The sequence below is a fragment of the Cyprinodon variegatus genome, unplaced genomic scaffold (assembly GCF_000732505.1).
Source record: "Cyprinodon variegatus isolate N-32 unplaced genomic scaffold, C_variegatus-1.0 Scaffold29, whole genome shotgun sequence".
Taxonomy (NCBI): Eukaryota; Metazoa; Chordata; class Actinopteri; order Cyprinodontiformes; family Cyprinodontidae; genus Cyprinodon; species Cyprinodon variegatus.
In genome coordinates this window covers 634742-654397 of record NW_015150482.1, presented here as the reverse complement: position 1 = coordinate 654397, position 19656 = coordinate 634742, and the positions used below count along the sequence as shown (strand labels likewise).

General features: G+C 35.6%; 1 protein-coding gene across 1 annotated transcript in view; it reads left to right on the top strand.

Moving 5' to 3' along the window:
• LOC107100037 (transmembrane protein 132C-like) overlaps positions 1-19656 on the top strand; it is a 212967-nt gene that overhangs the window by 116565 nt on the left and 76746 nt on the right. The window contains exon 4 of the mRNA XM_015398385.1: positions 14891-15034. Within this exon, the coding sequence (XP_015253871.1) occupies positions 14891-15034 (144 nt within the window). The remainder of the gene's footprint in view (positions 1-14890; positions 15035-19656) is intronic.

Here is a 19656-nt window from a genome sequence, read left to right as displayed (position 1 = left end):
TAAACATAAAAAACATGACTTCTGGGTTCAACATCATATCTTGTCATTTCATGGCTACATTTCCAGAGAGATTATCAACGTAACATTTATCTATAACTGTTCTGTATAAAATACCCAATACCAATACCCACATTAAATCGGTTTAGTTGTTATTTATTGCGAATTACATTGAAGAATTTTTGATGACTTGCAGAGACGCATACCTATCTCTTCTCCCTATAAAACACAAGCTAGTTCTGAAAAGAGCATGTATTTCATTGTTTTTATCTTTAATGTTAGTATAAAGATGTGAGTAATTGGCTATCGTATACTTTATAATATAACAATATATTCAATTTGAGATTACTACTACCACCACCCTCTGTTTTAGAGGCGGACTGCTTGTGAATTATCTCTACATTGGATTACCTGGTAGGGATTCCCACAGGAGTAGCCAGTGATAGCCTAATGGCCATGGCCACCCCTGGTCCACCATCTAGCTTTGCCTCCGAGGGAGGGAGCTCCAACCTGCTCCAGTAATTAAAAAGAACCAACAGTTGACTCAAATATCAAGTACCTCCCATTTGAAATAACTTTAATTATTTTGTTCTTTCTTACCTTAGAATACAGAAGCCTGTGGAAACTTGCACTATGCTCCTTTAAGTATGATATACTCAAGATGTGTAAACCTTGAATAGCTTTTGAAACCTTTTTTTTGTCTTTACATGCTCAGAGACATGGCTGAGTTGATTGAAATTCTTTCCCTTTGGCTTCCCAGCCTGTACAAGTTGCTCTTGACCTGTCATGAATTTGTTCATGTCTTGAGGCGACAGCCAACATCTCTAAACTTTCCCCCCTTTGAAGTCAGCTCCTCTTCCTCTAACATTGGCTGGTGGTTTTTTTTTCTTTTTTTAAGATGAAAACGATTTTCCAGACCTTTTTTCAGACCATAATACCCTCCAATAATAAAATAAACAATTCTACTGTAGATGTGGCAGCACCAAATTGTTTTTTTGTTTTTTTTTTTATGCATAAGAATATCTATTGTCTGGAACAATCAATATTTTATCTATCTCATTAGGGGAGTGGCGACCTGGTGGTTGGGGCATAGAGCTTGGAATCCTGAGGTTCTGAGTTCAAGCCCCACTCCCACAGACTGCACTCTGGCTCTCTGAGCAAGATCCCCTACCCCCACACTGCACCCCGGGCGCCCCACGACGGCAGCCCACTGCTCCCTAAGGGGATGGTTTAAATGCAGAGGTAAAATTCTCCAATGTGAGATCAATAAAGTTCAATTATTATTACTTTAAAGTAAGCTGTTGAAGCATTTGGTCACAAAATGCATTTACATTTGTGGACACCTGATTATTTTGCATATCTTTTTTGATGGCAGTTAGCACTGACTATGTTTCAAAGAACTTAAATCTGTCCATTTTGGGTATAAAGTGAAAGGAAGTTAGCATTTTAACAAGGTTAATGTGGAAAGCTATAATAACCTGGCCCAAAGCTTCACATGAACTCTTGTCCAACACCATCAATATATATATATCAGAGAGTGTGAATAAACGTTAATGCAGAAAAAGCTGCAAAAACGTTTCCTGCAGGATTTTTCTATTGTTCTTTTTTCTAAAAGAAGGAACACTGGGGTTTCCTTTTTCCCAACCCAAGTTGAGCAAATCCGAGATAATGTTTGGTCTGAAAGAAAAGTTGTCATATTCAAAAACTGATTCATCTGCAATAATAAAAATATTTGGAATATATTGTTTTAAAAAAAGATTTTTCAAATATTTAAAACTTACAGGTGAGTTTTAGTTAGCAAAATTTTCCCGTCCTTTATGACTTACTATTAATGAACTGCTGAGTGGAACTACTCAGCTGAACCAGAGCGTTCCACTATTTTTTACAGGGGTATAGTGTGCTTGTCCTCTCATTAGCACAGATAAAGTAAAATAAAAATGAAGTGATTTCTACCAATGAAATCAATGCTGCTCTTCTGTTCTTGTGATTTTTACCTTCTGTTACTCTGTTGTGGCATCAGCCATCTTATACAGAGCTGTCTGTTGGAGCATTGGCTTATCTATAGCTAAGAGAAAGCTGCTGGATAAGCTAATCAAGAAGGCCAGCTCTGTGATTGGATGCTCTCTGGACTCAGAGAGGTGCAGGAGGTGGGAAACAAAAGGACCCCTACTAAAATGCCATCTCTGTTGGATAATGTCTACCACCCCAAATATGAAGTTGTTGCAGAACTGGAGAGCTCCTTCAGTGACAGACAGCTGCACCCTAAATGCACCAGGGAGCGTTATTACAGATCATTCCTCCCAGCAGCTGTAAGACTTTATAACCACCACTGTTCCCAACAACCTCAAAAAGTTTGTACATTCATGCAAATTTTGCACAGTTTCTTCTTTAGTCAGTTAAGTAACATGCTGCTGTCATTTTTTACATCTCTGATGTTGCAGCTATTTTCAAATATCCATACTGTAAAAATGTCCTTAGCTGTTTATTGGTTATTTATTCTCTAGGTGCACAGATTTATATTGTTAAAACACTTGACAGTACAGTATTTTATTGTTTATCTTTTAACTTTTCACTATTATGTTATTCTTCTACATATTTTCTAAGGTCCACATTTGTGTGACCATTTTTTCTAAAATCTTTTTGCTTAATTAACCAATTGTGGGACAATAAAGGGATTTTCTATTCTATTCTATTCTATTCTATTCTTTTCTGAGGGGGAAAAACAGCAAATCTCAAAATACATTTTTTAAAGGTGAATAGTCATGTTATTAACTTATATAAAAAAGACCACAAAATATTTGAGTGTGATGAAATAAGGTTATATACACCAACCATCCATCCTCATAGTGTTAAGATCTTTTCAGCCTAAATCAAATTTTAGCAACAGATGCAACAAGCAGACATACACAGACCCTCTGCCGCCAGTACCACAGAACAGCCAGAAAGCCAGGTGGCGACAAAGTATACAGCTATTTACAGTAACAACGCCCAACTGTCCTACAATGCCTTGCAATAAAGCGACAGCTGAGTGTGGTTACAGACCAACCTATTTTGATTAAATAGCTGATCTACAGCAGCTTTAAGTTCTGATGAATCCTCCCCTAAGCCTTCTATCAAGAGAAAAGAAAATTCCTATTATTAACAAATGCAAACAGAGATGCATCATCAACACCTAATCAATCTATCTATTTAAAATGTCATTTGCACATAGGCTGCAGAGACTGAGAATAGCGTTTCTTGGCGAAATGTCAGTATTAATTAGGACATTTGCTCATGCATCCGTCAACTCTACAGCAACATCTAAAATACTCTGCAGCTCTACCTCTCTCTTCAGTGAACAACTATGTCCATACTGTATTCTGAGTGCTTTTGAAGCCTTTTCCCTGTTGAAATAAATTTCTTCGCCATTTTGCACAATGGATCTTGGACTTCTCTTTATCATTTTCAGAATGCTGGGAGGTGATACTGTACCTGGCTTAACTACAGTACTTCCTTGATTTACCCCTTCTGTACATGACCATCATCATACCTGTGTTTTTAATATACAAAAAGGGCTTTATTTACTTCCAAATTAAGCATAGCAAAGGATAAAATGCAGAAATTGCCATATGCCAGCAATTATCTCTTTAGTCTCACTCTGGGATGTAGGACAGAATTCTAGTCTTTAAAATGACAGCTTTACTATAATACAATGATCTAGGTTTATGACAATGAGATACCTCTCAGTAAATGCATGGTTATGTTGAAAGGGTTATTGATGTGTTTTGTGTTATATGATATAACATGATGACAGTTCTGAGACCCAGTAACACTCTGTTGAATCTGACAAGAGTTTTCAGTAGAAAATATTGTGGAGACAAAATACCTGTCACATTTAAATACATTTTGTTATGCTACTTTTTACATTAATTTAATCATTTATGTTTGTTCAAATGGGTTGGATATTTAACATAACATGATCCACATTTGAGATGGTTTATTACACATCATAAATACTCCACTGTACTTAAGCAACTTCTAGTGTGTCTCTATCAGAATGTATTTATATTTATAAAATAATTAATAGTCTAATACTTGTGGAAATTCAGTCAATACACAGTATAAAATTCCAGGGTGTAAAAAATGTATTTCTGCCTTTAATATAATATCAGCTCTGCATAACTGCACCTTTTAAGCAAGTACTTTGACTTAGCAACTCTTCATTTTTGCATTTACTTTTTGTCGATAGGAGTTCATCAGCATCCCACATCACGGCTTAGCAATATTTATCTACTCTAATGTTCAAATATTTTTTCAACTCTATCTGTTCTGTTCTTGTGACTTCTTCATGTTACTCCCACAAGTTTTATTTTGAGCTTTCAGAGAAGCAGATTATTGTTTGCTTGCTTGTTTTAACCATTTCTTCATTTATTTTGACATTTGCTGTTGTAGTTTGCTACCTTTGTGGCCAAAGTTCTAGTTTAGTTTTAGTTGACCTAAGAATGATCAACCTTCATGTTTTTCTGATTTTCTTTTTCTCTTACCTCTGTAGAGATAAGTCTTTATTCACCATAGCGGGGAAATTGGTTTGAATAAAACCTACTCCAACTTTTTGAGTAGATTTCCTTTTATTTTTTGATTAAAGAGTATACAGCCATTTTTCCTGTGTTATCCTTTGTAACATCTGTGCATTCTTATGTGCTTAAATGCAGTTCTAGTTCAACAATTAAACAGATTTAGTATATTTAATGGTAGGTGAGTGTGTTAGAAAGAATGCTAAACCTTAAAATTTGATTTAACAAAATAATCTATTAGGTTACACATTAATGCAATTGTTTGTTTTTTTAGTATTATTTGCTTCTTTTTGTTTTTAAGGCAAATACATGACAAATGTCTTGTCAATGGTTAAAAACCCTGATATGATTCAACTTTATGTACTCCTCTACATGCCAAAAAACCTTGCACTTTGAAAGCAGTATGGAGATTTTTCATAGTCAATGTGAAGCATATGAACCATGCAAAGTAGGGTTTTTGATGTTCACGTCGGCTACATGTAATACATTAAATTTAGAAAAGAATTTGCTAAAAAATAGATATTTTAAACATGTTCTGTTTCACTTTACCCTTACTTTGCCCTTTTAGTGAAATTAATGCCATATTCTTCCGATAAATGTGATGAATTGAGGTGATCGCTTTTCCCAGAATGAGCAGCTTTGTATTTGGCCCCAACTTGTAAAGTTGAATGGATCAAGAGTTCCAACAAACTGACAGTTACTCATAGGCACTCAAGTTAATTAAGACGTTTCATTCAGTAGACCTTTAAATTACATGATGAAAGTTTACCCACTGAAATAAGATTAAATAAAGCAAATTAGCATGACTAACAGGGAGTAGGATCTTAATGATTGCTTTTTTTAGAAATAAATTAATTTACCACAGACCACCAATATAGCTTTGGCTTGTGAAGCTCTGGGAAAAGTTTAATGTTTCAGAGGGAGAAGATGGACTGGAGGAGAAAAAAGATGATGTTGTGAAAGAGAGACAAAGGAGCAACACAAGGAGAGGACCAGTATATTGTGTGCATAGTGATGAGCCTTGGCTGGTGAAAGCTCCTTATCTGATGGCATTAATCTTGTTTTGCTCTTGCAGCTGTGCTACGCACCAGCACCCCTTACTTGCACTGATAATGGCAGGAGCAGTATCAAATTCATTAATTGAATTAACTACCTCTTTATCTTCACGTCTTGCTGTGGTTCACTCACCCCTAAAAACTCTTCACCAACCAGCTAATTGACTCATAGCAACTCCTCATCCACCCTGCTTCACCTTTCTAATTTACTGGTACAGGTACCAGCCGGGGTTGATGTGTCAGTGGCGACTATATAATTAAATTTCTCCCAAAGGTAATGGAGATGATTTTGTTTATGAATGAGAGGAGCAAAGAGAAGAGGGGGAGAAGGCAAGTACAGCTGTTTGTTATTCTAAACAGCTTCTGTGTTTATTTCATAACAGGATTTGGTCGCAGGTGTTTGCAAATTAAGGAACACCGGTTTGCAAAACAAGCTCAATGCAATTTTAACTGCTCTGCCGCCGGTTAAACAATTAAAGGGGGATAAGAAGCCTATTCAAAATTATTTAATAAAAACAAACCAAAAATTAACAACGTAATGATAAGCCTACAGTGGTCACATTTATATTTAAGGTAATTCTATTTTTTTTATGTATTTATCAATAAAGCTATAGTCAGGTATCACACCAGTGTGTTTATACGAATGCCAACTGAACAGTGTTTTAAATGCTTCACATCTTTCTTAATCTATGCTGCGTCAGACAATGATTTCGAAAAGTAGGAAGGGAAAGCAGAATAAACAGTTATGTAACATTTTTGGTTAGGCTTCACAATGTTATCAACAGTTCGTCTATAGCTTGATTTACTTGTATGTGTGGATTGCATGGAGTGCTTCCGACATCTGGTGAAAATGGCACGTCAAAAGCATCTCTAAAATATATATATATATAACCACATTTTGAAATCAATAGACATATTTATCATGTTGCCTCTATTTTCAGATAAATGTTGTTGTGGTGAAATTGATGTTATCCTTTGTTGGGTAAAAGGAAAGATCAGGATAAATAGCAGTGCTGCAGTAACCCCTAGAAAACATGTTTTCATTCTAGCCACTTATCTAATAAAATCTTTTATGAAAGTCTTGCCCTTCTTCAAATGTTTCCCCGTCATTTGTCCCTTTTCATTCGCAGCAATAGAATATCTGTCTTATCTGATTCACTCTCTTGGTTTGTCTTCCTGCCTACACACCTCTAACTTTAAGCTATTCTCCAACCTTGAGCTTACTACTAACACCTTTACACTTTAAAACCTTTACACTTTTTTCTAAAAAAGCATCTAGTCCACGGATGAAATCTTCTCAGAAAAGCTTTGAAAGCTCCTTTTATAACCACACAGGACACTTACCTGATACACAGATCTACATTTTCCATAACTGTCTCTAAACAATAGTTGATTTTAGTACTGATGAGTCTAATTCTCAATTAAAATGTTAAAATGATTTACTTTTTTTATTTAATGTGCTTATTAGCTTTTGATAATTTAGTTTTCATGGATTGCAACTGACAGTAAACTGCTCTGAAGAGTGATGCTTTGTCACGGAAAGGACAGCAGCAAAGGATAATACCTTTCTCTACTGTGAAAGTGGACACAGTTTAGAAATGATAGAGTCTTTACTGTGGGGACATGATATGCATCTATCAAGTCATTGCATATCTTGGTCAGCAGCTAAGCAATTATTCACTGGATGGCAGTGCTAGATTATGTGCCTGTCACACACCTGCCATTTGAACAAATCCCATAAATTTAAAGCTTGACAGTCATAAATATTGGTGTGGATATCCACTCTGCCCAAATGATAATACCTAGACCTCTCATAAGCCCCTTTTCCACTGAAAGCCCCATGATTTGCATTACACAGGTGATAGAAATCCCTGTTAGTTCATCAGCATGTTTTGCCATTAATCTGGAAGCCCAGCAACTATCAGCCAGACAGAACTGCACTACACTTTCAGTCCAGCGGATGGTGGTAATTAGAACATACAAGTGGTTTTCCCTTTACAAGCACTGAACCAGTAGAAGTAAATTCCTAAGTTAAGTTTATTCAACATTTCTTTTTTTTTTCTTTCTTTTTTTACATTGAAAGAAAAAACATTCTGCTTTTGATGTTACTGCAATTGGTTGTTTGTAGAATAACTGTGGTTGTGGGGATTCCCTTTTACAAAATGGACCCAATATCAAGAAAAACGAATGAGATTTAAACTGTCACGTTTTGTAAATAAATAAATAAATACATGTTAAACTTTTGGATGAAAAATTAGAATTTCAGTCTTTTTTTGAGCATTTATATTCACAACTCTAGTTTTAAAACTCTCTCTTGGGAATCCCACTGCTACTACAGCCCAGTTATCTTAACTGGCCTAGCAGGCAGACTGGTCTATCAGTGGGATTCAGCTGCTCCAAAAAAAAAAAAAAAAAAACTATTTAAAAACCCTATCAACATCTTGACCAGCTGATAATACAAATGTAGGTGTATTTCCCTCCTTAAAAATATCTTTTTTAATAATAAGAACTGACCGTTTCAGTTGCTGACTCAGTAGGCAGCCCACACCAGTGTAAACCTGCTTCTCTAACTGCTTCAACACAGATTTAAAAGTAGCCTATTTCTTATGAAACTGACTATACATGTGAAGTTTGGAGATGTACTTTCTCGTTGAAGAGAATTTAAAAATGACTTTTGTGTTGAAATAATTTAAGGGTAATGACCGACTAGCTGACCAATATTAAGGCTGCATTTAGCCCCCACTCGACATTCCGGCACAATAAGCAGCCCACCAGCTGTCCTTGAAGAAAGTTTATAGCAGACTATTTCCTAAATAACTCACTACAGCGATAAAGTTTTGAGGTTTACTTTCTTGCTTAAAAACATCTTCAAACATATTTCATGACAAGCACAAGATACTGTATGAGAAAAACATTTGTACACTCAGCCTTATCACTGCTGCTACTAGCAGACTACAACATTTCAGTTGTATACAAACCCACCCTTCAAAAGCCCAAACTACTGGGTGTTGAGTGGGACCAAAGCCCCAGGAAAGGGGGGACTAGGGAAATGAATTTACCTGGGGAGGTGTGCATGGAAATGCTACTCTGCCTTTCAAAAGCCTGGGGCTTTTGAATGGCAATGAAAAAGGGCTGTTGTTACAGTTATTGTTATTATTTCCAAAGGAATGACATTGCCTGAGGTTTGTAATTTAGCAAAGGGATTTGGTTGTCATTAATACACCACACATAATACTTTTTCCTAATCTGTTTTTATGTCATATTATATTTAAAGAATTCCTATAACAAATCTGTCTAAAGAATTCAGATCAATCTGAGGATGTGAGTTATGTATGCTATGGAAAGAGAATTGAACAATTGCTATGTGACAAGTTGAGCCATACCATGTGTCAGGTCATATGGCCACCTTTTAATCTCCAAGTGGATTGATGAGCCTTTGCTGACAATGGCTCTGTTGCCTTTTTAACTTTGACCACTTTAAACTTGAACACTGCAGACTCAGAGCACCCAACATCAGAAACAGAAACCCTTATGGTTGTCAATTTCACTTTCTATATAATCCCCTCTCCCCACTAAGATTTTCCATAATGAAGACATAATAAGTCTCTCTGGGGTCTAGACAAGAGCCAGTATGAAATTTAAATGGCATGTTAACCTAAAGCAAAAATATCAGTTTCATATTTATCACATTATTAAGATTACTGCTCTATTTCTGAAATGTATAAAGTACGATAATAGAAAGGAAATAAGCTATAAGCACTATTTTTTACCTTTACTTTTTTAAACCTAATTGTATCTATATTCCTCTAGAGTTTTGAATGTATCTGAATTTTTATTATTCTTTTCTGTTCTTTCTGTAAAGCACTTTGTGACCCTTCCTTATCTTTGAAAGGTGCAATAAAAATACATTCTTGCTTCTTTACTTGTAGTCGTGGTTCACCTTTAATTGCCACTGGAAACCAATTTTAGATAGCAGGTGTAGAGCTGAAATGTCTTGTCCTTGTAGAGTCTAATTCCTCGTTAAGTTTTGACACCTATATGAATCGTTACTTTCACAAAGAAGCAACAGAAATTACAAATGTGAACTAGTTTACAAAAAGAGTAAAAAGGGATTTGGTATGTTTGCCTTTCATTTAAAACTAATTAAACACACATGTGCAGGAGATCAGCACAATCACTAATGCCTCAGTAACACCATAGCATTTGAATGCCTAGTACCTAAAAGGTACCAGTATAAAAGGAAGCCAAAGCTCTGCTAAATGGCCGTCTAGGAAGTAAAAGATGTGTTAAAATATACTCTCGGAAGGCAAAGGTGTGCTAAAGTGATCCTCAGGAACCAAATGTATGCTCTCGGGAGTCAAAACATGGTCAAACATGCCCTCCTGGGAGGTAAAGTGGGTGCTTAAGTGCCATCTACGGACGCATTAAATGTGCCCTTTTCTTCGCCTCTGCCCTTCAGAAAGTCTGTGTACACCACTGACAGAACAGGTAAGGATTTTAATATATAGAAAATATAATGGAAACTAGTCTGTGAAGAGTTGGTCATCAGGCCATGATCAAGCTAGAAATTTTCCATTAAGGCAACTGGATGTGAGGTTTTTTGAATACATTTCGCCGCCCATCCGAGAGGCCTCCTCAGTTCTAACTAGGGGTGGCGAGCACTGAGATGAATATACAGTACTGTAGGTGTAACAAAAGAATTAGGGGGGACAAATAGAGGCTCTGATCCCTCCCACTGGCTGGGCCATGGATGGCACCTGGGGGGTTGGGTGTTAATGTTTTTTTTTAGGGGTGTGTCTGCTGGGTTGTTAACTCATCAGGGAGAGTTTTTCTAGGTTAAGAAAGATAGTTAGCTCACCCCTTTTGCAAACAAGCTGATAACCAAAGAAAAACTGAAGAGAGCAGCAGCAGCCTGTTCCCCCTTTTCTGCTACTGCTTGCTGTAACTGGGTGATGAAAGCTAGCTTCCCTCACGCTTTGAAAGCTTTTTGTCTGAGCCGGAACCCCTCGCCCCTTATCTCTGCTTTCCTGTTGGGTGATAAAGACAGGTACTTGTTAGCTTTGTTTGCCTGTTGTCTGAGCAGGGACCCCCTCCCTGTGGGAGAGAATTGCGTGCCGTTGTCTGAGGAGTTGCTATCCCATGAAGCTCCATTGTTGTCATATTCTAAATTCCCTTCTATGTTTTTTCATTTATATTTGCCGCTGGTGTAATGGATAATTGCTCAGCATTCAATAAAGCTCAATTAACTCCTGCCCACGCACTCAATTAATTTATTAATTTGTTTAAATTACCTAAGGGCTGCTTCTATCCAGTTTCATCAATTTCACTGATTGTCCTTCGTATGTGTTTCTTCTTCTGGTAATTGAGTGCGTTATCTTAGTATTGTTGACAGAATTAATGCTTCCTACATGTAACTGTTTGTTTAATTAATTTTAGCAATATAAATTGTGTTTGTTTGTGGTTATTTTTTATCATCGATCTATTGCTTAAAGGGCTGGTGCTGACTAACTCCTTTCAATGTATAATTCAATTATAAAAAAAACATTTCTGATGGTTTTGTTTATTTTTAATATTTAACAATTTAAGTTATAATAAAAATTGTAAACGAAGAGTTAGTTGAAATATACAACTGGCTTAAATACCCATATTTACTGGCAAATTGGGTTAATAATTGTTACTTCATCATCCAAATGGTTAAATATAATGATTAAAGGTTGGTACCTGTTACTCACAATTATCCAAAATGTACTTTTGCTGTGGATTAAATTTGGTAAGAAAAATAAGTTTGAAATCATAGTTTTTAATTATTGTTTCCTGAATAATAAAATTCATAATCAAATAAGAATAAATTTACTGTAAGATCTAGGCTGTATTTACAGTTTTGCGATAAGATAAAGACGAACACAAGTTTAAAAATGCCTTGTCTTAAAAAACATAAATGTAGAAAATAATTTAAAAAAAGTAATTATTTGAAAAATGAAAGGATTTTTTTTCCCTAAATCCTGTGTTTACAGCAATTTAATAGCAATGTGTTTCTGTTTTGAGTTTTTTTCATTGTTTGTCAATTTTAGTGTTTATTGGCGCCTCAAATATTCGTTTTACAGACTTTCTTGAGATTTTTTTTTTTTTGGTTGTTGCCCTAATAGAAGCAAGTTGTAGTTTTCCTCTTTGCTCTTACATAAAATATAACAGCGCTAATTCTGTTACTGCGTTTGATGTACAAGAAAATTAGGATATTTTTCTATCTAAAGAAATATATGGTCATTATTATAAAGTAATAACCATATCTGTGCTTTTTGTTAAATAGAAAAATTTTAACATAACAAGGACTAAGGTTTCTGGTTTAAACCTTTGCATTGTTATGTTACTAAATGTGCATTTTGTAGTGAGTGCATCTGCTGAGTGATTCTCCCGAAAAATGTCTTTGCTATTGAAAATACTCACTGGCTTCAATGTTTTTACTATACTATTGTGTTACAATTTACAAACAGTCTAACATGAAAGACTGTTTTCTTAGATGCCTTTCTGTTAGAGCTTAAATGATAATGCATTTTAGTTCTTAATACAGTATGCTTTGGATAAGGTGATGACCTGAAAACCCAAAGCAAGAGAGCAATCAGTTGTCTCTTTTTCGTTACTGTCTTCAATTTCCTCAAAACTGTGCTTTTTTTCCTCTCCTCATCAGGAGCAGCAACCAATACAAGGCCAGTTATTACTGCTGCAGAGATTGGATAAGATCAAAGGTGACCGGTTGAACACAGAAGATGTAACCACTGTGCTCATCTAAGGGACACTGCATGGGGTCTCATGTCATTATCCCCCAGTTATAATGATCTGCTTTTGGATTAATTATGTTAAAATATTTCACATTCCCAAATTAAATTGGACCCAACATTCATAATCTTCTGCAGTGAATATTTTTTTTTTTTTTTTAACCTATTTACCTATTCCATATTACTTGCTGTAAATGTTCATGGGGTTAAGGAATAAGTGTTGGTGCAAAAAAAAAAAAGCCAACCTTGTAATCGTTCATGTGGCAGCAGATCAGTAGAGCCACATTCCATCAGAATATCGAAAAAGCACTAGGACAAGGTTTTTTTCTTCTTGTTTTTTAAATTTTTTTTAGCATTTTAAATACGTCCCCCACCCCAACCCCACCCCCCAACACACACACACACACATATACTGTGACCGGAAATAATGAAAGTGATAGGAGGAAAGGAGAAAAACAACAGGAAGAAGTCATGGGATGACCAAAAAAATTCTTGGACAGGTACAGAAATTTAAGTCACTTACAAATCCCAGGTGCAGGAAGAAAATTAAATTTATGTTAAATCATTGCTGGCAGATTTTAACGGGAGCATAAAAAAGACTTGTTTTTGACAATTTAATTCCTAATTGGATTAGGATTGCTAATGCTGAATGAATCCTATTTTACACAGCTAATGATTCTTCATTTTCACTGATATGTTTCATCACTGTAAAAAAAATATTTGGTTTATAGGCTTAGTCAAATTTCTGCGTTTCAAATGAGGACTGATTCTTGGAGAGGGTTCAGTCGCGATGGTCTGCTCTCTCTTTACATTTCCAAGCTTTAAATTTCCAAGGGAATAAAATAATTGATGACTGAATTTATCTAAAGTGATTGGCTTTATCAACCAACAATTATTTGATAAGCATAATTTTTCTTAAAAAAACAGTTTTCTGATATATGAAGAGAATCTTTGAAAATGGGGAAAAAAATAAACTGAATGTTGGAAAAACTGTAAATCATATCTCAGTCTTATGTTTACATTTGATTACCATGTTTACATTTTATGACTGCTGCACTTTAAGAAATGGGAATGTCTCAAGAGCTGTACAGAACGAAATTTCCATTTTTTGTACACCCTGAATGTACTTGTCTTCCCAAAACATTAAGAACTAAGTATTTTATTTACAATATAGTGGATGAAAAAAAGACAGTTCATCATTATCTTTTAACAATTTCTAATGCCAGCTGTATTTGATACTGACCATATAAAAAAAATTAAATCCTACACATTCTTAAATGATTTACAACAGGAATATATATATATAATATATATTATAAAATATATTAGAAAATTGAGAAAGATATTATGCTTAATAATAACATGAAAGCATTTGTGAAATTTAAAATGTTCAGCGATGTAAAACTATTTTGTCTTAAATACTGGTCTAAATTTCTTGTCACACTACTTGCGACTTCATATTAATAAATTTGAAGCTAAATGTAAGACATCAAGTCTGTCATGTCGACCTGATATTTTGTCGGATTGTCTTTCATTTTATATTTAATCTTTGATTGGGCTTAATTTTCTTTAAAAATGGTTGTCAAAAAAAGAAGAAAAAAAGAGATTGTTGTTCTGCATAATGATATGTTTTTCTAAATATAGCAACTGAGGCGGGAATCCAAAGATTCAACATAAAAATGTAAAGCAAACCAGAACCATGGAGAGATCAGGGAAAACAAGCACAAGGAGCCGTGGAAAGACAAGGAATCAGCGCTGAGGAACTGCACAGGGAGAGTATTTATGGGAGATTGAACAAAGACAGGACTAATGAGTTGATTAGGAGCAGGTGTGGACAGAGGCTTCTACAAGGAGCTAGGGAAAAGGAGACCAACGCAAGAAGGAAACAGAGGGCAAGCAAAGAAAAACATAAGAACTGAAATAAATCCAGAAAACACCCAAAAAGCTAGAAAAAATAAAATAAAAACATGGATCAATGTGAAACAGAAAAATGAACAGGAACAAGACCGTGACAGAGATGTAAACAGCAATTTTTGTAAACAACTACTGTATTTTTTTTTTTTACAAAGTCCTTTTTAATTGACCCTAATGGCAACACTAATGATTTATGAGCTGGAGGAAGTTTAAAGACAAGGTTGTCTTTACGGCTATATAACAAAACTGTTTTGAAGGTTATTGTCCCTGTGTACCCTTTTTCGAGTGAAAGGAAGAAGAATATTTGCTGTATATTTATTATTATAAAAAAAAATGAAAATGTGGCCTTTCTGGGGAGCTTATAGAATGCAAGCCCTTAAATGGTAACCATCTTTGTTTACTTGTCAGTTTAAAACGATTTATGAGGAGATTGTCATGGTTTAGCAATGGTCGGTTATACACAACATATAGCAACACTACTGGTTGAAAAAAAAAAAATTATATATATATATATATATATATATATATATATATTTCTGATGGCCCTTCTTGTAATCACCCAACTCACTTTCTCATTTCTGTAAATTTTGTATTTTAGAGTCAAGATGAAGGATGGAGTGGTCTTCCTGGGCGCAAGAGCCAGTAACCCAGTTATGTGGACGGTCAGTCAGGATGTCAGAAGTGAGGGTCACAGGGTGGTTACGCTACACTGTCATAGGAAGGAGAACAGCTTTAATCGAAGGTATGTATGCCTCTTTTTTCTCTGCTATATTTGCAAAATTTTATAGACTAACTGGCTGTACAAACAGACACGACGAGACATGTTATTCTTCATACGTTTGCCGGTAAGTGAGTGATTGCTAAAAACTAAAGAATGAATCAGCTTTTGAGAAATAACTGTTTAGGCCCTGTTCTCAGCCAAGCGTAGCTGCTGAAATGCATTGTTCAACCAAGTGTCAGCTTTGCTTCAACTTAATGGATAGAGGACAAATTTTCAGTTTTCTCTATGTCAACAATTTTTTTGAACTCCACACAATCTGACAGCCTCTGTTTAATTAGTTTTACACCAGCACTGAAATATTTCAATATTCAAAACTGCATCAAACATGAAGTTAGGTTTTAATTTTTTTTTTTTTTTTTTTTTTTATGAAAAACAGTTTTAACCAATGTAAATCTGAATAAATAAGATTTTACTTACAAGAAAATTGAGGTAAAATTTGTGTATACTTGAAATAAAAAAAATGCCTTACTGGAGGCACCTATATTTTCTGCAGCTATGGTCTTCTAAAAGCACCTATCAAGTTTGGAGACAAGACATCTCTGGATGCCTGACCAATAATAATTTTGTTTTATCATGTAAAAAAAAAATGCAGTTAATTAGCAGGATCCACATTCACTACTGTGATCTTAATTCTAGTTTAATATTTTGTCCATCTTAGGATTTTGGATTTTTGATTAATTTGTCTATTGAGGGCTGTACATTTTTAGAAAATTAAACCACAGTTGATGGACTTGTGTTGTGCTCAGTGGAAATCTTATCCATTTGTAAATTCCACCTAAGATTCAAGATGTCGACCATAGAACGGCTTAATCTCAACTTGAAAAACGGCTGATAAGCGAGTTTTTCTTATCTTCAAAAAGTTAATAAGTAAAATGACACAACTGAGGTGTTAAGTCAGTTGCATGCAGTTCTTCAAAACCACTCATCCATCCATGCATCCATCCGTCTTCTACCACTGTCTGTAAGGGTTTTGTGGGGCTGGTGCCTTTCTCTGGCAGTCGTTTGGTAAAATCCTAAATACATCACTAGTTCATCGCAGGGATATTTAACAAGCACACCTAAGGGCAGTTCAAAAACCTCCAATTAAACAAACAGTCATGTTTGGACTGTAAGAGGAAAAGGGAGTCCCCTGAGTCAACACACTCATGCAGAGAGAGAAAACACAAATTTTTTGCAAAAAGACCAGGATTTAAACTCCGGACCTTCTGGCTGTAAGGGAAAAGTGCTACAAACTGTGCCACCTTGCAGCCTTACCTTAAAGGTTTTTCTTATATATAAATGGTAGAAATGCAACATTGTATCTAAATACTTTTTTTGAGTAAAATACACAAATATAAACCACATCATATAGGTTACTCCTTCTAGGGATGCAATTAGATGTAAGAAAATAAATATAAAGTCAGCATACAGAGTGCTGAAATTGTCTCGCTCAATTACATAGTGGTGTTAACTTTAATGAGACTTAGATCTGTCACTGTCATTCATATAAGGTGAAACATATTTAAAATAAAGCTGTAAACATAGGTATATAGGAATATTGCTTACAGGTTTCTCAGCATGGAAACTAAGTGTATAGTTGATAAATATGTGAATTTGACATGCAGCTAGACCACCAAAATAATGTAAGTTAAATAAAGTAGAGGCACACAGGAAGTGACACGCCCCGACTAGGTTGTTATTTCCTCCTGCGTGTCAAGGTGATGACAGAGATGAATGACAAGTCATCTATATTTACATGTATTGCTCTTGTTGACCCACTGAAGAGTAAAAACATCAAATTATACAGGAATGCTCAAATCAAGGTCATATGTGTAATGTCTGGTTTTCTGCTTTGCAATTTTCAGCTCAGCAAAGAAAAGACCTACACCAAGGGCAAAAGCTGTAGTTAAATTGTGGGTGGAGAGTTTTGAAAAAAATAGTTTTGGGTATATATATTATATATATATATATATATATATATATATATATATATATATATATATATATATATATATATATACATATATCATATCTATACTTTTTACAAAACAATAATATTTAAAAAGAATTGTAGAAAAGAAATAGAACATCCAGGGGGGCATTTAGACATACAGGCTTTATAAAATCAGCACAGAATGTGATGTGGTAGTTTTTGAAGCACAATTGTCGCTGAGAAGTGTTTTGACCCAAATCATGTGATTGCATGCGAGCAAGGCCTTGTTACGTCAGACTTTTCGTCCAGCTTCACAGTAAATTATAATAATCTGGGCGTATCAATACTACTCATGTATTTAAATTGCATCAGAATAGCGGCTCAATTTATGCCTTTAAAAACATTCTTTTGGTCACCAGACATATACAGTTGTCAATATTTCAATAACACGGCAGTGGTAAAAGAATCACTTATAATAGTGAATATCATAATAATAATTTACTTGATTTCTCTGAGTATTTGTTTGGGTAAATTTTGCATTGGTTCATCTTCTGTTTATGAAAGTTATTGTTCTGTTCGTTGGGAAGAACCCTGCTGCAGGAGACCGTCATTACTAGAAGTGCGCACTGGAAGTTTAATTCAGACAGTTTTTAAAACATTTTTTATTAAGTCTTTTAAAATAACACTTCAAGGTCCTACATAATGCAAATTCACTTTTAATGTTATAATTCTATTTCTTCATCATCATCATTCACAAGGTGGTATTTCATTTGATTAATGCATGTCTGAATCATCGTCAGAGTTTTGCTGTGTGAGCATCAGCCCCTATGTTACTTGTGAAAACAAGAGCATAGAGAATATTTACCTAGAGTGAGGATCCCTCCAGGATGCACCTATTGTAACTAGGGGTGGGTATTGGCAAAGAAGTCATGATTCGATTTGAATCACGATTCACATGCCACAATGCGATTCTATCACGATGCATCACGGTACTTGATGCATTGTGAAAATATTGCGATGCATCGCAATATTTACACTGAACACTGTAAGAAAAAGATACAGGCATTACCAGTGGCTGACTGGCTGTGTGTGATCGGGATAGTGTCTTCAATTGACACATAACTGAAAGCAACTAAATTCATACATAGCTGTATTTATTGAAACGACTTTTGGAGGTATTGCCATAAAAACAAATACTGGACACAAATATTACTATTACTGGTGTGGACACATTGACAAAAAGATCCTAGGATTCATAAAAATTTAAATAACAAAATAAGGATAATTAGTGCCGTTTACATGGCCTCATTGGTCCTTTTTGCAAAAGGAAAAAACTTTTTTTGGCCTCTGCCCTTGGAGTTTGCTTAGGCTTTTGAAGTGGTGTGATACTGTATGACGACATCATGAAATGGACTGTACAAATATAGGGTGAGGTAGCTTTGCTTTGAAGTCAGATGTCCCTATCTGCGGCTTTAGGGTTAGAGGAAAGCTATATTTTAAAAAGAAATTAGTCGCCATTTTATAAAAGCATATTTTTTTTAATATATTTGTCTAGAGGTGACCTTGAAAGGCTGAAAAAAAAGACACAATATTTTCAGGAAACAGGGCATAGGGACTCTGTATTCAGGCGAGACAGACAGTGGGAAGTTTTCAAAAAGTGTAATGACAAACAAGAAAAGAAATGGGCTGCTGTGGATCTGCAGATCTGCAACGACTGCGGGGGGAAGCGGGGCAATACCCATGACTTGCACTCTGGTTTAACTATTCAGTCCAACTCCTAAGAGTGAGTCAGGGTCCAGTGGATGGACCGCAAAATGAGATACGGCGGGAGCCACCAAGAGTGTCCCTGATGCAGCAGCCTCTGTAAACAGGCAGAAGTCCGAGCCAGGCAAACACCTCAGAACAGGGTGATTCTGAGTTCCACGAGTCCGCAACCCGTCCAGGGGTTTGGTCCGAACAAGAACAGACAGATCCAGGGCTCCAGGAAACCTCAGAGCGTTGAGGCAGGTTCAGGGCTCCATAGGTCCAACAGAGAGCTCAGGCAGATACGCTCTGAGGCAGAACAGGCAGGCTTAGTAGTTGAGAGGCAGAAACATGACACGACACCAAGAAAAACTGTGTCAAAACAGGAACAGAGCATGCTCAGTGGATAAGAGCCAGGACACACCAAGACAAGACTAATAATCCTCCCAAACCACTGGCCTCCTATAACAAAAATTTGAATGAAGACATCTAAGTCAAACTCAAAAGCAAAGAATCATAAACAATGATTTGGCCCAGATAGCAGGTCTGAAGTTTTGTTAAATGCAACAAAAAAAAAAAAGATCACACCAGAGATTTTGGGGAAACCTAAACCTTTGGGACTCAATATCTAAACCTTACCTTTCTTAAGGGAACCCTAAACCTTACATTGGTGGATGAGAGAAGCTTACCTTAAGTCAATGGATTTAATACGACTTCATTCAATTGGGACCAATGATGATTTAGGTGGAATAATTCAGGTTTGTTTTTTCAGCAGTTATTGTAAAACTGGCACCCCCCTATGTTTAGTATGGTACAGTAGTCTTGCCTCAGTGCCTAAAGTGGTCCATCCGAATCAGACAGAAACTTCTGCCAAAGTGTGTCAGCTGTCTCCATGATAAGTGTTGTCTGAATAGTGCTGACAGTAAGA